The 19,364-nt window shown below is 41.5% G+C and overlaps 1 protein-coding gene across 1 annotated transcript in view; it reads left to right on the forward strand.

Annotated features, from left to right (window-relative positions):
* Window positions 1–19,364, forward strand: part of LOC130332655 (receptor-type tyrosine-protein phosphatase O-like) — a gene marked incomplete at its 3' end in the record, with an annotated part of 168,328 nt that overhangs the window by 139,750 nt on the left and 9,214 nt on the right. Inside the window, 3 exon segments of the mRNA XM_056553817.1 lie at window positions 1,925–2,045; window positions 4,764–4,957; window positions 8,078–8,189. Coding sequence (XP_056409792.1) covers window positions 1,925–2,045; window positions 4,764–4,957; window positions 8,078–8,189 — 427 coding nt within the window.

Genomic DNA, 19,364 nt, shown 5'->3' on the forward strand with positions numbered 1-19,364 from the left:
AGCATTGTGTTGTGTATATATATATAACCGCTCAGCATTGTTATGTGTATATATATATATAATATAGTGTGTGTATATATATATATAATATAGTGTGTGTGTATATATATATATAATATAGTGTGTGTGTATATATATAATATAGTGTGTGTGTGTATATATATATATATAATATAGTGTGTGTGTATATATATATATATATAATATAGTGTGTGTGTATATATATAATATAGTGTATGTACAATATATAACCGCTCAGCATTGTGTTGTGTATATATATATAACCGCTCAGCATTGTGTTGTGTATATATATATATAATATAGTGTGTGTATATATATAATATAGTGTGTATATATATATATATAATATAGTGTATATATATATAACCGCTCAGCATTGTGTTGTGTATATATATATAACCGCTCAGCATTGTGTTGTGTATATATATATATAATATAGTGTGTGTATATATATAATATAGTGTGTATATATATATATATAATATAGTGTATATATATATAACCGCTCAGCATTGTGTTGTGTATATATATATATAACCGCTCAGCATTATGTTGTGTATATATATATATAACCGCTCAGCATTGTGTTGTGTATATATATATAACCGCTCAGCATTGTGTTGTGTATATATATATAACCGCTCAGCATTGTGTTGTGTATATATATATAACCGCTCAGCATTGTGTTGTGTATATATATATAACCGCTCAGCATTGTGTTGTGTATATATATAACCGCTCAGCATTGTGTTGTGTGTATATATATAACCGCTCAGCATTGTGTTGTGTATATATATAACCGCTCAGCATTGTGTTGTGTATATATATATAACCGCTCAGCATTGTGTTGTGTATATATATATAACCGCTCAGCATTGTGTTGTGTATATATATATAACCGCTCAGCATTGTGTTGTGTATATATATATATATAACCGCTCAGCATTATGTTGTGTGTATATATATATAACCGCTCAGCATTGTGTTGTGTATATATATATATAATATAGTGTGTGTATATATATAATATAGTGTGTATATATATATATATATAATATAGTGTATATATATATAACCGCTCAGCATTGTGTTGTGTATATATATATATAATATAGTGTGTGTATATATATAATATAGTGTGTATATATATATATATATAATATAGTGTATATATATATAACCGCTCAGCATTGTGTTGTGTATATATATATATAATATAGTGTGTGTATATATATAATATAGTGTGTATATATATATATATATAATATAGTGTGTATATATATAACCGCTCAGCATTGTGTTGTGTATATATATATATAACCGCTCAGCATTGTGTTGTGTATATATATATAACCGCTCAGCATTGTGTTGTGTATATATATATAACCGCTCAGCATTGTGTTGTGTATATATATATAACCGCTCAGCATTGTGTTGTGTATATATATATAACCGCTCAGCATTGTGTTGTGTATATATATATAACCGCTCAGCATTGTGTTGTGTATATATATATATAATATAGTGTGTGTATATATATAATATAGTGTGTATATATATATATATATATAATATAGTGTATATATATAACCGCTCAGCATTGTGTTGTGTGTATATATATAACCGCTCAGCATTGTGTTGTGTGTATATATATATAACCGCTCAGCATTGTGTTGTGTATATATATATAACCGCTCAGCATTGTGTTGTGTATATATATATAACCGCTCAGCATTGTGTTGTGTATATATATATAACCGCTCAGCATTGTGTTGTGTATATATATATAACCGCTCAGCATTGTGTTGTGTGTGTATATATATATATATAACCGCTCAGCATTGTGTTGTGTGTGTATATATATATATATAACCGCTCAGCATTGTGTTGTGGTCTCTTTCAGGTAAATATCACCAGTAACCTGATAACTGACCTGGTCCCGGGTGCCCAGTACCGAGTGGTGGTCTACCTGCAGAGAACTCCATTACTGGGGCCTCCGTCTGACCCCGTCCTCTATTCACTGGGTAAAAGGCAAAGAGTATAAAGATATATATAAATATATATAAAGACTGTATAAAGAAATATATATAGGAACAAAGTGGTGAATGTCAGCACAGGACGGCTTCAGTGCAGAGTCCCCCCCCCCCCGTGTACCAGACTGGATCCATATAAAAGTTTCCTCCTCAAGGAGACAGCACTCGACACGAAGTCCAGGTATAGTGCAGGCTATATAGTCTTTATTGGTATCAGAGCATAAAATGGGACGTTTCTCTAGTCTTTATCAAGCTTGTCGAGTGCTGTCTCCTTGAGGAGGAAACTTTTATATGGATCCAGTCTGGTACACGGGGGGGGGGGGGGGACTCTGCACTGAAGCCGTCCCGTACTGAAATTCACCACTTTGTTCCTATATATATTTCTTTATACTGTACACATGTGTATATCAGCGGCATTCTGTGTATATATATATATATCAGCTGTATACTGTACACATACATAAATATACAGTATACAGCTGATATACATATACACACACATATATACACAGAATGCAGCTGATATACACATGTGTACTGTATACAGCTGATATGTGTATATCATCTGTATACTGTATATTTATGTATATCAGCTGCATTCTGTGTATATATATATTATCTGTATACTGTACACATACATAAATATACAGTATACAGCTGATATACACACACATATATACACAGAATGCAGCTGATATACACATGTGTACTGTATACAGCTGATATGTGTATATCATCTGTATACTGTATATTTATGTATATCAGCTGCATTCTGTATATATATATATATATCAGCTGTATACTGTACACATACATAAATATACAGTATACAGCTGATATACACACACATATATACACAGAATGCAGCTGATATACACATGTGTACTGTATACAGCTGATATGTGTATATCATCTGTATACTGTATATTTATGTATATCAGCTGCATTCTGTGTATATATATATTATCTGTATACTGTACACATACATAAATATACAGTATACAGCTGATATACATATACACACACATATATACACAGAATGCAGCTGATATACACATGTGTACTGTATACAGCTGATATGTGTATATCATCTGTATACTGTATATTTATGTATATCAGCTGCATTCTGTGTATATATATATTATCTGTATACTGTACACATACATAAATATACAGTATACAGCTGATATACATATACACACACATATATACACAGAATGCAGCTGATATACACATGTGTACTGTATACAGCTGATATGTGTATATCATCTGTATACTGTATATTTATGTATATCAGCTGCATTCTGTATATATATATATATATATCAGCTGTATACTGTACACATACATAAATATACAGTATACAGCTGATATACACACACATATATACACAGAATGCAGCTGATATACACATGTGTACTGTATACAGCTGATATGTGTATATCATCTGTATACTGTATATTTATGTATATCAGCTGCATTCTGTGTGTATATATATATATATCAGCTGTATACTGTACACATACATAAATATACAGTATACAGCTGATATACACACACATATATACACAGAATGCAGCTGATATACACATGTGTACTGTATACAGCTGATATGTGTATATCATCTGTATACTGTATATTTATGTATATCAGCTGCATTCTGTATATATATATATATCAGCTGTATACTGTACACATACATAAATATACAGTATACAGCTGATATACACACACATGTATACACAGAATGCAGCTGATATACACATGTGTACTGTATACAGCTGATATGTATATATCATCTGTATACTGTATATTTATGTATATCAGCTGCATTCTGTGTATATATATATTATCTGTATACTGTACACATACATAAATATACAGTATACAGCTGATATACATATACACACACATATATACACAGAATGCAGCTGATATACACATGTGTACTGTATACAGCTGATATGTGTATATCATCTGTATACTGTATATTTATGTATATCAGCTGCATTCTGTGTGTATATATATATATATATATATCAGCTGTATACTGTACACATACATAAATATACAGTATACAGCTGATATACACACACATATATACACAGAATGCAGCTGATATACACATGTGTACTGTATACAGCTGATATGTGTATATCATCTGTATACTGTATATTTATGTATATCAGCTGCATTCTGTGTATATATATATTATCTGTATACTGTACACATACATAAATATACAGTATACAGCTGATATACATATACACACACATATATACACAGAATGCAGCTGATATACACATGTGTACTGTATACAGCTGATATGTGTATATCATCTGTATACTGTATATTTATGTATATCAGCTGCATTCTGTGTGTGTGTGTGTGCATATGTATATCAGCTGTATACTGTATATTTATGTATGTTTACAGTATACAGCTAATATTTACACGTGTACAGTATACAGCTGATATACACACGTGTACAGTATACAAATGATATACACCCATACATAAAGGTCTGTTCTGTCCAAGCCACCATTCATTTACTGTATAGGTGACCACTGGGTTTGGCCAGTAGTTCTAAGCAGCGCAGAGGAGTTGTGTGTGTCTGTATGTGTATATATATATAAATTATGGCGAGGGGCTACTATTGGGGTTACCCTGTAGAGTTGGGGTATGACCCCTGTGCTTTTATACCTGCAGAACCCCCTGGAGTGCGAGACGTGGTGCTTTACCCTCTGGGACCGTCATCTGTTGTGTTAAGTTGGACGCGACCGTACCTCAGCTCCTTCCGGAAATACGTGGTGGAGATGTTTTACTTTAATCCCGTCACAATGACCTCAGAATGGACGCCATACTATGAAATCGCAGCCACTGTCTCTTTAACATCCACCGTGGTAATGTCTGCCCTCTTTGTCCTCAGTGTTTGCTATAGGAAATGTGTTAGATTAGGGGAACGTTGGAGAGACAGCCCACAAAAATATCATCCTGCGCCATTCCAGCTTCCTCCATGATGTACACTGCCATTCATTTTCCTATTATTGCCTTTATTGGTCCTTTACTTCAGCTCCGGTCCTTTCTTGTACCATGTGACCTGTGCTCGCTAATTTGTGGAGCTGACGACATGTTCTTTATTCATTCTAATGAGTGATAGGGACCCACACATAGGGTGCCATAAAATTCAGTGGGTTTGAGCGCCAGCTACGTGGTGCAGGGAGGGACTGAAACAGAATCGGCTACGTGGTGCAGGGAGGGACCAAAACAGAATCGGCTACATGGTGCAGGGAGGGACCAAAACAGAATCGGCTACATGGTGCAGGGAGGGACCAAAACAGAATCGGCTACATGGTGCAGGGAGGGACTGGAATGGAATCGGTTATGTGGTGCAGGGAGGGACTGGAATGGAATCGGTTATGTGGAACAGGGAGGGACTGGAATGGAATTGGTTACGTGGTGCAGGGAGGGACTGGAACAGAATCAGTTATGTGGTGCAGGGAGGGACTGGAATGGAATCAGTTATGTGGTGCAGGGAGGGACTGGAATGGAATCGGTTACGTGGTGCAGGGAGGGACTGGAATGGAATCGGTTACGTGGTGCAGGGAGGGACTGGAACGGAATCAGTTATGTGGTGCAGGGAAGGACTGGAACGGAATCGGTTATGTGGTGCAGGGAGGGACTGGAATGGAATCGGTTACGTGGTGCAGGGAAGGACTGGAATGGAATTGGTTATGTGGTGCAGGGAGGGACTGGAATGGAATTGGTTACGTGGTGCAGGGAGGGACTGAAACGTAATCCGTTACGTGGTGCAGGGAGGGACTGGAATGGAATCGGTTACGTGGTGCAGGGAAGGACTGGAACGGAATCAGTTATGTGGAACAGGGAGGGACTGGAATGGAATTGGTTACGTGGTGCAGGGAGGGACTGAAACGTAATCCGTTACGTGGTGCAGGGAAGTACTGGAACGGAATCGGTTATGTGGTGCAGGGAGGGACCGAAACAGAATCAGTTACTTTGTGCATGGAGGGACTGGAACTGAATTGGTTACGTGGGGCGGGGAGGGCCTGAAATGGAACCAGTTGCATGTTGCGGGGAGGGCCCGTAATAGAATTGGACACATGGTGCAGGAAGGGACTGGAAAGGAACCGATTACATGGTGCAGGGAGAGACCAAAATGGAGCCATTTATGTGGTGCATAGAGGGACTGGAACATAATTGTTTTATGTGGTGTAACTGCAGTTACATTATAATTCTACCTGGACAGAAATCTATAAACGTATCCACAAGCTGTGGGGATCAAAATATAAATGATGGAAGTACAAATCCTCCTTCTATAGAATACACAACAATAACCCAAATATATTACATTTCTTTTATTTTTACCATAAAAGTGCCAGTGGGTGAAGCAAAGGTGGATGTGGGTTGGGGGGGATTGGTGGGTTGGGGGCATTGGTGGGTTGGGGGGATTGGTGGGTTGGGGGATTGGTGGGTTGGGGGGATTGGTGGGTTGGGGGGGATTGGTGGGTTGGGGGGGATTGGTGGGTTGGGGGGATTGGTGGGTTGGGGGGATTGGTGGGTTGGGGGGATTGGTGGGTTGGGGGGGATTGGTGGGTTGGGGGGATTGGTGGGTTGGGGGGGATTGGTGGGTTGGGGGGATTGGTGGGTTGGATCCGCCTGCTCACTCAGCAATCACACAAAGAACTTCAGGGATGTTCTCCAAAGAAGGAATAAATGGTGGAATCCCCTCTCTCCTCACAAGTACAGGCTAAACAAGGTCTTGATGTAAACAAAATCTTGATTGTCATTACTTCACTGACCAGAGAGGGCAGACTTGTCCAAGAATTGCTAAAATAAATCCCTGAAAAATAGCAGCCACTCCCCCAGATATAGATATAGCATGTCAGGTCATCTCTCCATCTAATGACCAATAAATAGTTAGCTGGACTAGATTTCGACATGTAGCATAAACATAGAGCAGACATTTAGGATTTTCCCAAGTCTCAAATCAAATACGGACCACATAACATAAATTACTAATATATATATATATATATATATCTCCAAGGATCTCCCCCATGTGTTTGTGTATATACTCTGGAGCTGACAGTGACCTGAATTCCAATGTCCTTATCTGAGCCATAAAATGGTTTATATAAACAAAGACAAAGGGATGGTTCACATTTGCCAACTACATGTGAAATCCTGGAATTTGAAACTGAAAATCAGCTCTACACAAAATGGAGCTTTTAGCTTGAACAATTAAGTTGGATGCCACACAGTATAATTGTCCAAAGTAATTCTGGCCCGTTTATTCTGACAGCAGGGAAGGACTGGACGGGACCAATAACTCCCTAATAAAGGCAGCACTACCGTATCTTTATGTTCTTGTGCTTCTTTACTCTTATGAGAAAGCATGATGGGAATAGCATGTAAAATAGTTCTCCTCCAGAAGGAAGTGACACCTGAGAGAGCGTCCTCCATAGCTAGGGTCTGTGATGGAAATGCCAATAGATGGAGATCATTCTATTCTGTAAGATATGTCTCTGAAATGGACCTCCTCAGACCCAGAGCAAATATCTCATCATAGAATGTTCTACAGGTCGTACATATCTGTGCCCAGTGAGTTCATGTTAAGTATTTTAAGGGGTTCTCTGCCTTAAGACATTACTGTATTGTTAGAGTCCCTGACTATGATGAAATCTCAGACCCCCTGCAGTCAGCCATGATCTATGGGTTTGGTCCATTTCTTTAATCTGGTGAGAGAATGTATGGGATGTCTGAGTGTTCCAGGTCAGTGCTTTGAACAATGAAGTGGTGGACATCAGGGAATGGAGCATTGTGGAAAATAATCTATAGAATAAGCTGGAATGCCAAGGGAATACAGTGTGTGCTATAGTGAAATGACTCTGTGAGCCTGGTGGAGATTTAGGACTGACTACAAGTGCTGTGGGATGTCCTGGGGCTATGTAAGCAACGAGAAATAAAGTCACATATAATAACACATCACATTGTTCTTTCAGAGACTCAGCAACCTGCTCCCCGCCTGGTATTATAACTTCAGGGTGACTATGATAACTTGGGGCGAACCAGAACTGAGCTGCTGTGACACCTCCACTCTGAGCTTCATAACAGGCAAGTGTAGATCCTACTCCTACCATTATATAGATGAGGTCCAGTGTGTAGATCCTACTCCTACCATTATATAGATGAGGTCCAGTGTGTAGATCCTACTCCTACCATTATATAGACGAGGTCCAGTGTGTAGATCCTACTCCTACCATTATATAGACGAGGTCCAGTGTGTAGATCCTACTCCTACCATTATATAGACAAGGTGCAGTGTGTAGATCCTACTCCTACCATTATAGAGACAAGGTCCAGTGTGTAGATCCTACTCCTACCATTATAGAGACAAGGTCCAGTGTGTAGATCCTACTCCTACCATTATATAGACAAGGTGCAGTGTGTAGATCCTACTCCTACCATTATAGAGACAAGGTCCAGTGTGTAGATCCTACTCCTACCATTATAGAGACAAGGTCCAGTGTGTAGATCCTACTCCTACCATTATAGAGACAAGGTGCAGTGTGTAGATCCTACTCCTACCATTATAGAGACAAGGTCCAGTGTGTAGATCCTACTCCTACCATTATATAGACGAGGTCCAGTGTGTAGATCCTACTCCTACCATTATATAGACGAGGTCCAGTGTGTAGATCCTACTCCTACCATTATATAGACAAGGTGCAGTGTGTAGATCCTACTCCTACCATTATATAGATGAGGTCCAGTGTGTAGATCCTACTCCTACCATTATATAGACGAGGTCCAGTGTGTAGATCCTACTCCTACCATTATATAGACAAGGTGCAGTGTGTAGATCCTACTCCTACCATTATAGAGACAAGGTGCAGTGTGTAGATCCTACTCCTACCATTATAGAGACAAGGTCCAGTGTGTAGATCCTACTCCTACCATTATATAGACGAGGTCCAGTGTGTAGATCCTACTCCTACCATTATATAGACGAGGTCCAGTGTGTAGATCCTACTCCTACCATTATATAGACAAGGTGCAGTGTGTAGATCCTACTCCTACCATTATAGAGACAAGGTCCAGTGTGTAGATCCTACTCCTACCATTATAGAGACAAGGTCCAGTGTGTAGATCCTACTCCTACCATTATATAGACAAGGTGCAGTGTGTAGATCCTACTCCTACCATTATAGAGACGAGGTCCGGTGTGTAGATCCTACTCCTACCATTATATAGACAAGGTGCAGTGTGTAGATCCTACTCCTACCATTATAGAGACAAGGTCCAGTGTGTAGATCCTACTCCTGCCATTATATAGACAAGGTCCAGTGTGTAGATCCTACTCCTGCCATTATATAGACAAGGTGCAGTGTGTAGATCCTACTCCTACCATTATATAGACGAGGTCCAGTGTGTAGATCCTACTCCTACCATTATAGAGACGAGGTCCAGTGTGTAGATCCTACTCCTACCATTATAGAGACAAGGTCCGGTGTGTAGATCCTACTCCTACCATTATATAGACGAGGTCCAGTGTGTAGATCCTACTCCTACCATTATATAGGTGAGGTCCAGTGTGTAGATCCTACTCCTACCATTATATAGATGAGGTCCAGTGTGTAGATCCTACTCCTACCATTATAGAGACAAGGTGCAGTGTGTAGATCCTACTCCTACCATTATATAGACGAGGTCCAGTGTGTAGATCCTACTCCTACCATTATATAGACGAGGTCCAGTGTGTAGATCCTACTCCTACCATTATATAGACGAGGTCCAGTGTGTAGATCCTACTCCTGCCATTATATAGACAAGGTGCAGTGTGTAGCTCCTACTCCTACCATTATATAGACGAGGTCCAGTGTGTAGATCCTACTCCTACCATTATATAGACAAGGTGCAGTGTGTAGATCCTACTCCTACCATTATAGAGACAAGGTCCAGTGTGTAGATCCTACTCCTACCATTATATAGACGAGGTGCAGTGTGTAGATCCTACTCCTACCATTATATAGACGAGGTCCAGTGTGTAGATCCTACTCCTACCATTATAGAGACAAGGTGCAGTGTGTAGATCCTACTCCTACCATTATATAGACGAGGTCCAGTGTGTAGATCCTACTCCTACCATTATATAGACGAGGTCCAGTGTGTAGATCCTACTCCTACCATTATATAGACGAGGTCCAGTGTGTAGATCCTACTCCTGCCATTATATAGACAAGGTGCAGTGTGTAGCTCCTACTCCTACCATTATATAGACGAGGTCCAGTGTGTAGATCCTACTCCTACCATTATATAGACAAGGTGCAGTGTGTAGATCCTACTCCTACCATTATAGAGACAAGGTCCAGTGTGTAGATCCTACTCCTACCATTATATAGACGAGGTCCAGTGTGTAGATCCTACTCCTACCATTATATAGACAAGGTGCAGTGTGTAGATCCTACTCCTACCATTATATAGACGAGGTCCAGTGTGTAGCTCCTACTCCTATAATATGGAGACAAGGTCCAGTGTGTAGATCCTACTCCTACCATTATATAGACGAGGTCCAGTGTGTAGATCCTACTCCTGCCATTATATAGACGAGGTCCAGTGTGTAGATCCTACTCCTACCATTATATAGACAAGGTGCAGTGTGTAGATCCTACTCCTACCATTATATAGACGAGGTCCAGTGTGTAGATCCTACTCCTGCCATTATATAGACGAGGTCCAGTGTGTAGATCCTACTCCTACCATTATATAGACGAGGTCCAGTGTGTAGATCCTACTCCTGCCATTATATAGACGAGGTCCAGTGTGTAGATCCTACTCCTACCATTATATAGATGAGGTCCAGTGTGTAGATCCTACTCCTACCATTATATAGACGAGGTCCAGTGTGTAGATCCTACTCCTACCATTATATAGACAAGGTGCAGTGTGTAGATCCTACTCCTACCATTATATAGACGAGGTCCAGTGTGTAGCTCCTACTCCTACCATTATAGAGACGAGGTCCAGTGTGTAGATCCTACTCCTACCATTATATAGACGAGGTCCAGTGTGTAGATCCTACTCCTACCATTATATAGACGAGGTCCAGTGTGTAGATCCTACTCCTACCATTATGGAGACAAGGTCCAGTGTGTAGATCCTACTCCTACCATTATATAGATGAGGTCCAGTTTGTAGATCCTACTCCTGCCATTATATAGATGAGGTCCAGTGTGTAGATCCTACTCCTACCATTATATAGATGAGGTCCAGTGTGTAGCTCCTACTCCTACCATTATATAGACGAGGTCCAGTGTGTAGATCCTACTCCTACCATTATATAGACGAGGTCCAGTGTGTAGAACCAACTCCTACCATTATATAGATGGGGTCCAGTGTGTAGATTATACTCCTACCATTTTGGAGGCAAGGTCCAGTGTGTAGATCCTACTCCTGCCATTATATAGATGAGGTCCAGTGTGTAGATCCTACTCCTACCATTATATAGACGAGGTCCAGTGTATAGATCCTACTCCTATAATATGGAGACGAGGTCCAGTGTGTAGATCCTAATCCTACCATTATAGAGATGAGGTCCAGTGTGTAGATCCTACTCCTACCATTATGGAGACAAGGTCCAGTGTGTAGATCCTACTCCTACCATTATATAGATGAGGTCCAGTGTGTAGATCCTACTCCTACCATTATATAGACGAGGTCCAGTGTGTAGATCCTACTCCTACCGTTATATAGATGAGGTCCAGTGTGTAGATCCTACTCCTATAATATGGAGGCGAGGTCCAGTGTGTAGATCCTACTCCTACCATTATATAGACAAGGTGCAGTGTGTAGATCCTACTCCTACCATTATAGAGACAAGGTCCAGTGTGTAGATCCTACTCCTGACATTATAGAGACAAGGTGCAGTGTGTAGATCCTACTCCTACCATTATATAGACGAGGTCCAGTGTGTAGATCCTACTCCTACCATTATAGAGACGAGGTCCAGTGTGTAGCTCCTACTCCTGTCATTATAGAGACAAGGTGCAGTGTGTAGCTCCTACTCCTACCATTATAGAGACAAGGTCCAGTGTGTAGATCCTACTCCTACCATTATAGAGACAAGGTCCAATGTGTAGATCCTACTCCTACCATTATAGAGACAAGGTGCAGTGTGTAGATCCTACTCCTACCATTATAGAGACAAGGTCCAATGTGTAGATCCTACTCCTACCATTATAGAGACAAGGTCCAATGTGTAGATCCTACTCCTGCCATTATAGAGACAAGGTCCAATGTGTAGATCCTACTCCTACCATTATAGAGACAAGGTCCGGTGTGTAGATCATACTCCTGCCATTATAGAGACAAGGTCCGGTGTGTAGATCCTACTCCTACCATTATAGAGACAAGGTCCGGTGTGTAGATCCTACTCCTGCCATTATATAGACAAGGTGCAGTGTGTAGCTCCTACTCCTACCATTATATAGACGAGGTCCAGTGTGTAGATCCTACTCCTGCCATTATATAGACAAGGTGCAGTGTGTAGCTCCTACTCCTACCATTATATAGACGAGGTCCAGTGTGTAGATCCTACTCCTGCCATTATATAGACAAGGTGCAGTGTGTAGATCCTACTCCTACCATTATATAGACGAGGTCCAGTGTGTAGATCCTACTCCTGCCATTATATAGACAAGGTGCAGTGTGTAGATCCTACTCCTACCATTATAGAGATGAGGTCCAGTGTGTAGCTCCTACTCCTGCCATTATAGAGACAAGGTCCAGTGTGTAGCTCCTACTCCTACCATTATATAGACGAGGTCCAGTGTGTAGATCCTACTCCTGCCATTATAGAGACAAGGTGCAGTGTGTAGATCCTACTCCTACCATTATATAGACGAGGTCCAGTGTGTAGATCCTACTCCTACCATTATATAGACGAGGTCCAGTGTGTAGATCCCACTCCTGCCATTATAGAGACAAGGTGCAGTGTGTAGATCCTACTCCTACCATTATATAGACGAGGTCCAGTGTGTAGCTCCTACTCCTGCCATTATATAGACGAGGTCCAGTGTGTAGATCCTACTCCTACCATTATATAGACGAGGTCCAGTGTGTAGATCCTACTCCTGCCATTATATAGACAAGGTGCAGTGTGTAGATCCTACTCCTACCATTATATAGACGAGGTCCAGTGTGTAGATCCTACTCCTACCATTATAGAGACAAGGTCCGGTGTGTAGATCCTACTCCTACCATTATATAGACGAGGTCCAGTGTGTAGATCCTACTCCTACCATTATAGAGACGAGGTCCAGTGTGTAGATCCTACTCCTGCCATTATAGAGACAAGGTCCAGTGTGTAGCTCCTACTCCTGCCATTATATAGACGAGGTCCAGTGTGTAGATCCTACTCCTGCCATTATATAGACGAGGTCCAGTGTGTAGATCCTACTCCTACCATTATATAGACGAGGTCCAGTGTGTAGATCCTACTCCTACCATTATATAGACGAGGTCCAGTTGTGGATCCTACTCCTGCCATTATATAGACGAGGTCCAGTGTGTAGATCCTACTCCTGCCATTATATAGACAAGGTGCAGTGTGTAGATCCTACTCCTACCATTATATAGACGAGGTCCAGTGTGTAGATCCTACTCCTATCATTATATAGACGAGGTCCAGTGTGTAGATCCTACTCCTACCATTATAGAGACAAGGTCCAGTGTGTAGATCCTACTCCTATCATTATATAGACGAGGTCCAGTGTGTAGATCCTACTCCTACCATTATATAGACAAGGTGCAGTGTGTAGATCCTACTCCTACCATTATGGAGACAAGGTCCAGTGTGTAGATCCTACTCCTACCATTATATAGACGAGGTCCAGTGTGTAGCTCCTACTCCTGCCATTATATAGACGAGGTCCAGTGTGTAGCTCCTACTCCTGCCATTATATAGACGAGGTCCAGTGTGTAGCTCCTACTCCTACCATTATATAGACGAGGTCCAGTGTGTAGATCCTACTCCTGCCATTATATAGACGAGGTCCAGTGTGTAGATCCTACTCCTACCATTATATAGACGAGGTGCAGTGTGTAGATCCTACTCCTACCATTATATAGACGAGGTGCAGTGTGTAGCTCCTACTCCTGCCATTATATAGACGAGGTCCAGTGTGTAGCTCCTACTCCTGCCATTATATAGACGAGGTCCAGTGTGTAGCTCCTACTCCTACCATTATATAGACGAGGTCCAGTGTGTAGATCCTACTCCTACCATTATATAGACGAGGTCCAGTGTGTAGATCCTACTCCTGCCATTATATAGACGAGGTCCAGTGTGTAGATCCTACTCCTACCATTATATAGATGAGGTCCAGTGTGTAGATCCTACTCCTACCATTATATAGACGAGGTCCAGTGTGTAGATCCTACTCCTACCATTATGGAGACAAGGTGCAGTGTGTAGATCCTACTCCTACCATTATATAGACGAGGTCCAGTGTGTAGCTCCTACTCCTATAATATGGAGACAAGGTCCAGTGTGTAGATCCTACTCCTACCATTATGGAGACAAGGTCCAGTGTGTAGATCCTACTCCTACCATTATATAGATGAGGTCCAGTTTGTAGATCCTACTCCTGCCATTATATAGATGAGGTCCAGTGTGTAGATCCTACTCCTACCATTATATAGATGAGGTCCAGTGTGTAGAACCAACTCCTACCATTATATAGATGGGGTCCAGTGTGTAGATTATACTCCTACCATTTTGGAGGCAAGGTCCAGTGTGTAGATCCTACTCCTGCCATTATATAGATGAGGTCCAGTGTGTAGATCCTACTCCTACCATTATAGAGATGAGGTCCAGTGTGTAGATTCTACTCCTATAATATGGAGACGAGGTCCAGTGTGTAGATCCTAATCCTACCATTATAGAGATGAGGTCCAGTGTGTAGATCCTACTCCTACCATTATGAAGACAAGGTCCAGTGTGTAGATCCTACTCCTACCATTATATAGATGAGGTCCAGTGTGTAGATCCTACTCCTACCATTATATAGACGAGGTCCAGTGTGTAGATCCTACTCCTACCATTATATAGATGAGGTCCAGTGTGTAGATCCTACTCCTATAATATGGAGACGAGGTCCAGTGTGTAGATCCTACTCCTACCATTATATAGATGAGGTCCAGTGTGTAGATCCTACTCCTATAATATGGAGACGAGGTCCAGTGTGTAGATCCTACTCCTACCATTATAGAGACAAGGTCCAGTGTGTAGATCCTACTCCTATAATATGGAGACGAGGTCCAGTGTGTAGATCCTACTCCTACCATTATAGAGACAAGGTCCAGTGTGTAGATCCTACTCCTACCATTATATAGACAAAGTCCAGTGTGTAAATCCTACTCCTACCATTATATAGACGAGGTCCAGTGTGTAGATCCTACTCCTACCATTATATAGATGAGGTCCAGTGTGTAGATCCTACTCCTATAATATGGAGACGAGGTCCAGTGTGTAGATCCTACTCCTACCATTATAGAGACAAGGTCCAGTGTGTAGATCCTACTCCTACCATTATATAGACAAAGTCCAGTGTGTAAATCCTACTCCTACCATTATATAGACGAGGTCCAGTGTGTAGATCCTACTCCTACCATTATAGAGACGAGGTCCAGTGTGTAGATCCTACTCCTACCATTATAGAGACAAGGTCCAGTGTGTAGCTCCTACTCCTGCCATTATGGAGACTAGGTCCAGTGTGTAGATCCCACTCCTACCATTATAGAGACTAGGTCCAGTGTGTAGATCCTACTCCTGCCATTATATAGACAAGGTGCAGTGTGTAGATCCTACTCCTACCATTATAGAGACAAGGTCCAGTGTGTAGATCCTACTCCTGACATTATAGAGACAAGGTGCAGTGTGTAGATCCTACTCCTACCATTATATAGACGAGGTCCAGTGTGTAGATCCTACTCCTACCATTATATAGACGAGGTCCAGTGTGTAGCTCCTACTCCTACCATTATATAGACGAGGTGCAGTGTGTAGCTCCTACTCCTGCCATTATAGAGACAAGGTCCAGTGTGTAGATCCTACTCCTACCATTATATAGACAAGGTGCAGTGTGTAGATCCTACTCCTACCATTATAGAGACGAGGTCCAGTGTGTAGCTCCTACTCCTGTCATTATATAGACAAGGTGCAGTGTGTAGATCCTACTCCTACCATTATAGAGACAAGGTCCAGTGTGTAGATCCTACTCCTACCATTATAGAGACAAGGTCCAATGTGTAGATCCTACTCCTACCATTATAGAGACAAGGTGCAGTGTGTAGATCCTACTCCTACCATTATAGAGACAAGGTCCAATGTGTAGATCCTACTCCTACCATTATAGAGACAAGGTCCAATGTGTAGATCCTACTCCTGCCATTATAGAGACAAGGTCCAATGTGTAGATCCTACTCCTACCATTATAGAGACAAGGTCCGGTGTGTAGATCCTACTCCTGCCATTATAGAGACAAGGTCCGGTGTGTAGATCCTACTCCTACCATTATAGAGACAAGGTCCGGTGTGTAGATCCTACTCCTACCATTATAGAGACAAGGTGCAGTGTGTAGATCCTACTCCTGCCATTATATAGACAAGGTGCAGTGTGTAGCTCCTACTCCTACCATTATATAGACGAGGTCCAGTGTGTAGATCCTACTCCTGCCATTATATAGACAAGGTGCAGTGTGTAGCTCCTACTCCTACCATTATATAGACAAGGTGCAGTGTGTAGCTCCTACTCCTACCATTATATAGACGAGGTCCAGTGTGTAGATCCTACTCCTGCCATTATATAGACAAGGTGCAGTGTGTAGCTCCTACTCCTACCATTATATAGACGAGGTCCAGTGTGTAGATCCTACTCCTGCCATTATATAGACAAGGTGCAGTGTGTAGATCCTACTCCTACCATTATATAGACGAGGTCCAGTGTGTAGATCCTACTCCTGCCATTAAATAGACAAGGTGCAGTGTGTAGATCCTACTCCTACCATTATATAGACGAGGTCCAGTGTGTAGATCCTACTCCTGCCATTATATAGACATGGTGCAGTGTTTAGATCCTACTCCTACCATTATAGAGATGAGGTCCAGTGTGTAGCTCCTACTCCTGCCATTATAGAGACAAGGTCCAGTGTGTAGCTCCTACTCCTACCATTATATAGACGAGGTCCAGTGTGTAGATCCTACTCCTGCCATTATAGAGACAAGGTGCAGTGTGTAGATCCTACTCCTACCATTATATAGACGAGGTCCAGTGTGTAGATCCTACTCCTACCATTATATAGACGAGGTCCAGTGTGTAGATCCTACTCCTGCCATTATATAGACAAGGTGCAGTGTGTAGATCCTACTCCTACCATTATAGAGACAAGGTCCAGTGTGTAGATCCTACTCCTGCCATTATAGAGACAAGGTCCAGTGTGTAGCTCCTACTCCTACCATTATATAGACGAGGTCCAGTGTGTAGATCCTACTCCTGCCATTATAGAGACAAGGTGCAGTGTGTAGATCCTACTCCTACCATTATATAGACGAGGTCCAGTGTGTAGATCCTACTCCTGCCATTATAGAGACAAGGTCCAGTGTGTAGATCCTACTCCTACCATTATATAGACGAGGTCCAGTGTGTAGATCCTACTCCTGCCATTATATAGACAAGGTGCAGTGTGTAGATCCTACTCCTACCATTATATAGACGAGGTCCAGTGTGTAGATCCTACTCCTACCATTATAGAGACAAGGTCCGGTGTGTAGATCCTACTCCTACCATTATATAGACGAGGTCCAGTGTGTAGATCCTACTCCTACCATTATAGAGACAAGGTCCAGTGTGTAGATCCTACTCCTGCCATTATAGAGACAAGGTCCAGTGTGTAGCTCCTACTCCTGCCAATATATAGACGAGGTCCAGTGTGTAGATCCTACTCCTACCATTATATAGACGAGGTCCAGTGTGTAGATCCTACTCCTACCATTATAGAGACAAGGTCCAGTGTGTAGATCCTACTCCTGCCATTATATAGACGAGGTCCAGTGTGTAGATCCTACTCCTACCATTATATAGATGAGGTCCAGTGTGTAGATCCTACTCCTACCATTATATAGACGAGGTCCAGTGTGTAGATCCTACTCCTACCATTATATAGACAAGGTGCAGTGTGTAGATCCTACTCCTACCATTATATAGACGAGGTCCAGTGTGTAGATCCTACTCCTACCATTATATAGACGAGGTCCAGTTGTGGATCCTACTCCTGCCATTATATAGACGAGGTCCAGTGTGTAGATCCTACTCCTGCCATTATATAGACAAGGTGCAGTGTGTAGATCCTACTCCTACCATTATAGAGACAAGGTCCAGTGTGTAGATCCTACTCCTGCCATTATATAGATGAGGTGCAGTGTGTAGATCCTACTCCTGCCATTATATAGACAAGGTGCAGTGTGTAGATCCTACTCCTGCCATTATATAGACGAGGTCCAATGTGTAGATCCTACTCCTGCCATTATATAGATGAGGTGCAGTGTGTAGCTCCTACTCCTGCCATTATATAGACAAGGTGCAGTGTGTAGCTCCTACTCCTGCCATTATATAGACAAGGTGCAGTGTGTAGCTCCTACTCCTGCCATTATATAGACAAGGTGCAGTGTGTAGCTCCTACTCCTACCATTATAGAGATGAGGTCCAGTGTGTAGCTCCTACTCCTGCCATTATATAGACGAGGTGCAGTGTGTAGATCCTACTCCTGCCATTATATAGACGAGGTCCAGTGTGTAGATCCTACTCCTGCCATTATATAGACAAGGTGCAGTGTGTAGATCCTACTCCTACCATTATATAGACGAGGTCCAGTGTGTAGATCCTACTCCTACCATTATATAGACGAGGTGCAGTGTGTAGATCCTACTCCTACCATTATATTGACAAGGTGCAGTGTGTAGATCCTACTCCTACCATTATAGAGACAAGGTCCAGTGTGTAGATCCTACTCCTGCCATTATATAGACAAGGTGCAGTGTGTAGCTCCTACTCCTACCATTATATAGACGAGGTCCAGTGTGTAGATCCTACTCCTGCCATTATATAGACGAGGTCCAGTGTGTAGATCCTACTCCTACCATTATATAGACGAGGTGCAGTGTGTAGATCCTACTCCTACCATTATATAGACGAGGTGCAGTGTGTAGCTCCTACTCCTGCCATTATATAGA

This window comes from Hyla sarda, unplaced genomic scaffold (genome assembly GCF_029499605.1).
Source record: "Hyla sarda isolate aHylSar1 unplaced genomic scaffold, aHylSar1.hap1 scaffold_385, whole genome shotgun sequence".
Taxonomy (NCBI): Eukaryota; Metazoa; Chordata; class Amphibia; order Anura; family Hylidae; genus Hyla; species Hyla sarda.